General features: G+C 31.1%; 1 protein-coding gene across 1 annotated transcript; it reads left to right on the forward strand.

Moving 5' to 3' along the window:
- The first annotated feature begins 3,780 nt into the window (after window positions 1–3,780).
- On the forward strand, window positions 3,781–4,155 carry LOC114711546 (pEARLI1-like lipid transfer protein 1). Its single transcript, XM_028895953.1, has one exon. It carries the CDS (start codon window positions 3,781–3,783, stop codon window positions 4,153–4,155), a length of 375 nt encoding a protein of 124 aa, XP_028751786.1.
- Window positions 4,156–5,330: the final 1,175 nt, after the last annotated feature.

A 5,330-nucleotide genomic window follows, 5' to 3' on the forward strand; every position in this document is an offset into this window, starting at 1 on the left:
CACCGAGAAGCAAATAAGAAATCTGATTTCCAAAACAAGTACTCCAGATTCAAACAACTAGAAAACAAAGAAGTAACTCAACATGGATCTCCATATATATTATGTATGCATGTAACACCACATATTCGACGCCTTGCAACCAGAAACATTCATACTCTGTTCGCAGAATCATAAAATAGAGACAACAGCAACATGGAATCACAAAAATACTTCCACATACTTCAATCTTGCCATAGAACATGAATTCACCGATCCTTCTCTCCTTTACTTCACTTTCTCTCACTACCCCATCACTCTCTCTACAGTTATAGCCAACAACAGCACTAAACCAGAAAAATGAAGACGAAGTGAGACAAAAGGCTCACCTGAGTCTGAAACTCTGTTTGCATGCAAGAATCGGCCACCCATCACCACCTCCGTCTCCTTGTTGCTCTCGGCTCTCCCTCCTCTCTTTTCTCTCAGTGTGCAGATGATAAAATGAGAAGGGAGTGAGTCACTGATGATTAAATGGAGAGGGTAACGCGTGAGGTGGGGTGTGGGTCGTTGTGTTGACCATTTGCCATTCAAAGTACACCTTGTCTTCACTTTGATCCTTTCTCTATTTTTCTGAAATTAGAGAATCAACCCAGAAATTATTCCACCAACTTTTATATGGATTTTTCTTATCCATTAGCTTTTTTATACATAAAATAATGTCCATAAAATTTCTGGTCAAAAATCGTCTCTTAGCTATTTTTCTTAAATTTCTCAGGAAAATAGCCATTAATTCCAGAAATTAATCCTTAACCTATTTCAAGGATTTATGCCTCAAATAATTTCTTTATCTCATAAAATATTTATCCTAAAATTTTCAGCACAAATATAAACCTCTAACTATTTTTTCTTGAATTTCTAGAAAAATAGGTCGTTATCTATAGAAATTAGCTTTAAAACCATTTAAGTCATATTTGGGGAATTGAACCTCTTCATAAATTTTATAAATCCTCAAAATAATATTCCGTAATGTCTCCCAAATTTATTAGGTACTAAATAATTTTAATAAATATTTTCCAACTTAATCTCCTTAAAATTTTGCCCAAAAATAAGCTTTTAAACAATAAAATAATCTTGAGACTCTATTCATTAAGATAATTCCTTTGACCCTCATGATTCCTCAAGAGCCTATTTTTCAGAGCTTTAAAATTTGGTTATGTTACAATTACTTATCCCCGAGTGTTTTTAATTCCAAAGAATTCTTAAATAAATTTAACAAAATAAATATTTATATTTTAATCATTTGATTAGTATTCATTTGATGCTTTCATATTTTTAATTCAATTTAAAAAAACTTAATTAATTCTAGAAGAAAATTATATGAGAATGCTTTAAAGTTTGATTGAAATAAAGAATATGAATCCATGTTGTAAGATGGCGGGCTTTTTTTTGGAAGGGAGATGAGCTAAGAAGACTATCGACAGGTTAGAGGGAGATGGTGATTTTTTTTCCTTTTACTGGGAGTATTTTTGTACTTTAATTAAAAATAGTGGATCCCATACTGCTAAAAGTGACTTTGAATTTTCTTAAAGAACTGAATATAAACATAAAAAAATATTCAGATTAACCGTTAAATTTGATAACATAGATTGGAGGATAAATACACAATTCAATATGCCATTGGTACAAGTAACTTATTTTTAAAAAATACTTATAATGTCTCATAAAAGAAAAGATTGGAGACACAAACACCTTACTTTAAACAGCAATTTAATTCAAGCTGAAACTTTTTTACGCAAGTTAGTTTAATTATAAAAATTTATTATAATTAATAATCTCTAACACACTTTATGCAATAGCCCTTTAAGATTAAGAGTATTTTGGTACTTTTATTAAAAATTATATGGTGTTTGGTGAACTTTTAGTAAAGTTCATAGGTATTTTGACCTTTAAATTTTTTTTATTTTAATTGAGGGTATTTTGGTACTTTTATTTTAAAAATTATGGGTCCCACTCCATAAAAAACAAACGTTAACGGCACTGTCATTATTGACCTCTTTTTAAATTTTGATTAGTATATTTGAACCCAAAAAAATTTTATAGTATTAAGTGAAACTTTTATATATTTTTTATATGTATTTTTTACTTTTAAGCCAAATGACAATTCATATTATTTTAAGATAATTAATTTATTCAAAATACAACCATTTTAGATTATCATATATAACTTAAAGAGTATACATTGCATTCATTGCCTAAAACATAATTAATTTTTCAAATGAAACTCTACAAATCAAATTAATACTACCTCCTATCCTAATTATAAGACCCGTTGACTAATTTGGGGAGATAAGGAACTTAGTTAAGTTAGTTATTTGTAATGAATAGGTTTATTTTTCCTAAAATATCTTTGCTAATCAAGTTTATTATCTAGAACTACCATTATTAGAAGGACGATCTTGAAAAAAGTGGATAAATGTGAGAGACAAAGTGGATTGGGATCTTATATTTAGGACCAAAATAAAAATCAAATAGGGTCTTATATTAAGGACCGAGATAATATAATGAAATTTCAAAAATCAACTCAGAATTCTTGTGATGACAAGTGAAAATGCCTACATTAACAAAACTTTTAGCATCACAAAGATGACAAGTTAATGTGCGAGCATTAATGGTTGTCGTGACATTTGTTAATACCTAATATCAATGTGCATTATGTACTTGTTATTAACAATTAAATAGCTATATTAACATCTGTTGTGGCATGTATTAACGAGTAAGGGTATTAGCAAGGATAATGAGGTCTTTTTACATTTTCATTAAATTACAATCTCTTACACTTAGGCCCCTTTAGGACTTCTAATTAATTTGTAATTCTTATGGTACCTTTATGCTGTATTCTTTGTTCCTTGTGACCTTAGTGAAAATTTTCCTTACTTTTGTACGTATATAATCCTCAATAGGCCATAGGACTAGATACCTTTTGGCTGCTTTTGCTCATCTTTACCTAATATTCTTCCTCTTAGTTTGAAATAAATAACAGGATGAAAAGCTGATTTTGGAATAAAATTAAATAAATTATGTATTAAATCATTTTATAACTAAATAATTGATAACTGATTGATTCGCCCATTGGATGAAAATTGAAATTGTTATGACAAAGCTGGCACCGCAATATGTACCGAATTGTATTTTTCTCTGACCTATTATGTGTTAATTCATCCTCAATGAAAGTTGAGGATCATTAATTTCAATGCAAAGTATCTATCTTTTTTTTTTTTGGGCCAACGCAAAGTTTTTCTCCCCTCTATATATTTATCTTGTTTAGTGTAACTTGCCTAACAAGGTGATATAATTGAATAAGTTTTGCACAAATATGATGGGGATATTTTTTTGTGATCAAATGTACGATTAAGATTATTTAAATGTCCCAATAGCGTAAATTTATCTTTATTCTACAAAATGCAAAACTGTGTAACTATAACATATATGTGCAAAACTTATTCAATTATATCGCCTTGTCAGGCAAGTTACATCAGAGACGTACCCAAAAAAAAAAAAAAAAGCATGCATTGAACATGTACGTCTCTTTTTTTTGGACTCAAGAACATGTACGTCTATACCATAATAATTTTAAAATCCAGCTCATTTAGGCTTTACATTTAAAAAAAATCCCAAATATTCTTTTAAAAGAAAAAAACCGTAAGAGAGGGATGCGCTCCTATAAAAGCCCTATCATATCTCACAAAACTCCTCACCGATCAAAAGCCAAGTATCGCAAAAATCCGAGTGACAGAAACCCGAAGAATGGCTTCGTCCAAGTCTGCCCTTGTCCTCTGTGTCATCAACCTCCTCTTCTTCACGATGGTAACCTCCACCTATGCGCAATCACCAACACCATCTCCTCCTTCCTCAGGAAATCAGCCAAGTTGCCCTATGAATGCACTTAAATTAGGTGTCTGCGCCAATGTGCTGGATCTCGTCGGCTTCCGCCTTGGCCAGCAGTCGAAGACCCATTGCTGTTCCCTCCTTGGGGGCCTCGCCGACCTCGATGCCGCCGTCTGCCTCTGCACGGCCATTAGAGCCAATGTCTTAGGTATCAACCTTAACATTCCCATTAACTTGAACATGATTCTCAACGCCTGTGGCAGAAACGTCCCCTCGAACTTTCAGTGTGCTTAATTCAACAGATATATATGTATCAACACTGTCTCCACTACACTATCCTCATCAAGTTCTATAGTTCCTGGTGACAAATAAATTATATCAATGAAAAGTTTATAATGATCTATATATGATTTCCCTCTATGAATAAATATTTTTTTACCATTTTTAATTATTAACACCAAAGAAGTTTCTTTTTGAATGATAATTATATTAACGAGCTGAGCCTAAGAAATTAAATGTATAATAAAGGACCATGTTCTAATTTACATATAATTGTTATTGAATAATCGTCTGGTAGTCTTCTTTGTTTCTGTTCAATCCGAAAACCAGTAGTACTTAAATGGTCCTCAAAATTTTCTTGGTAAAAAGAAGACAGACCACGGGATCAACAAAAATGAAACAAGGGAGTTTCTCTTTACTGTAAAATAATTATCAGTCCTCAATATTAATACCATAATATAAAATGTACTCCTGCGGTCCACAACATAAAAGGTTATAGCTAAACTTTCTCACAAACTAAGAAGTGTTAATTAAGTCATTAAATATGTTAAATTGATAAAAAATTACCTATTTTACTCTCATTGAAGAATGTGATTGGAAAACTCTCTACTCTCTCTTGTATTTAAAACACTCTCTCCTCTTTGTAAGAAGGGATAAAAGTGAAAAACCATCATTAATGATCTTGTCAGCCTCTTATATTTTATATCACAATTTTCTTCTAAAACCCTTCTTATATTATGGACTAGATGGAGCACAATTTTCAATTTTATTTTTCTATGGTTTTTCTCTTCTTTCAGGAAACTTCTATGCGCATTCTGCGCAGGAAAAAGTATTTAATTAATAAATATTAATAATAGCAAGGTTATAAGTGGAATTAATTAACGTGTTCAAGACTTTTGGCAAAAGAGCATATAGCTAATAAATGGACAAATTATGAAAAGAAAGGAGGGAACAAAAATAAGAAAATTTACAATGGTAGTTGGGTCTAATAAAAGAGGCTAGTTCTCTACAACGTGCTGAATTAGGTCCGAATTCCTACTAAAAGAAATGTTCATATTTAGTTCCCAATAGTCCCACCTCTTGTCATCCATGAACAAAAAGCAACTGTATTTATAAACATGATAGTAAGCCAGTAAATATATGAGTAGACATTTATAAGAATGGGAAATAAAACCCAAATTTAAAATATC

This window comes from Neltuma alba, unplaced genomic scaffold, assembly GCF_004799145.2.
Source record: "Neltuma alba isolate B1F8T4 unplaced genomic scaffold, ASM479914v2 tig00011297_pilon, whole genome shotgun sequence".
NCBI classification, from domain to species: Eukaryota; Viridiplantae; Streptophyta; class Magnoliopsida; order Fabales; family Fabaceae; genus Neltuma; species Neltuma alba.

Coding starts and splice junctions, on each gene's coding strand:
- LOC114711546 (XM_028895953.1), top strand. CDS start 3,781: ATGGCTTCGTCCAAGTCTGCCCTTGTCCTCTGTGTCATCAACCTCCTC.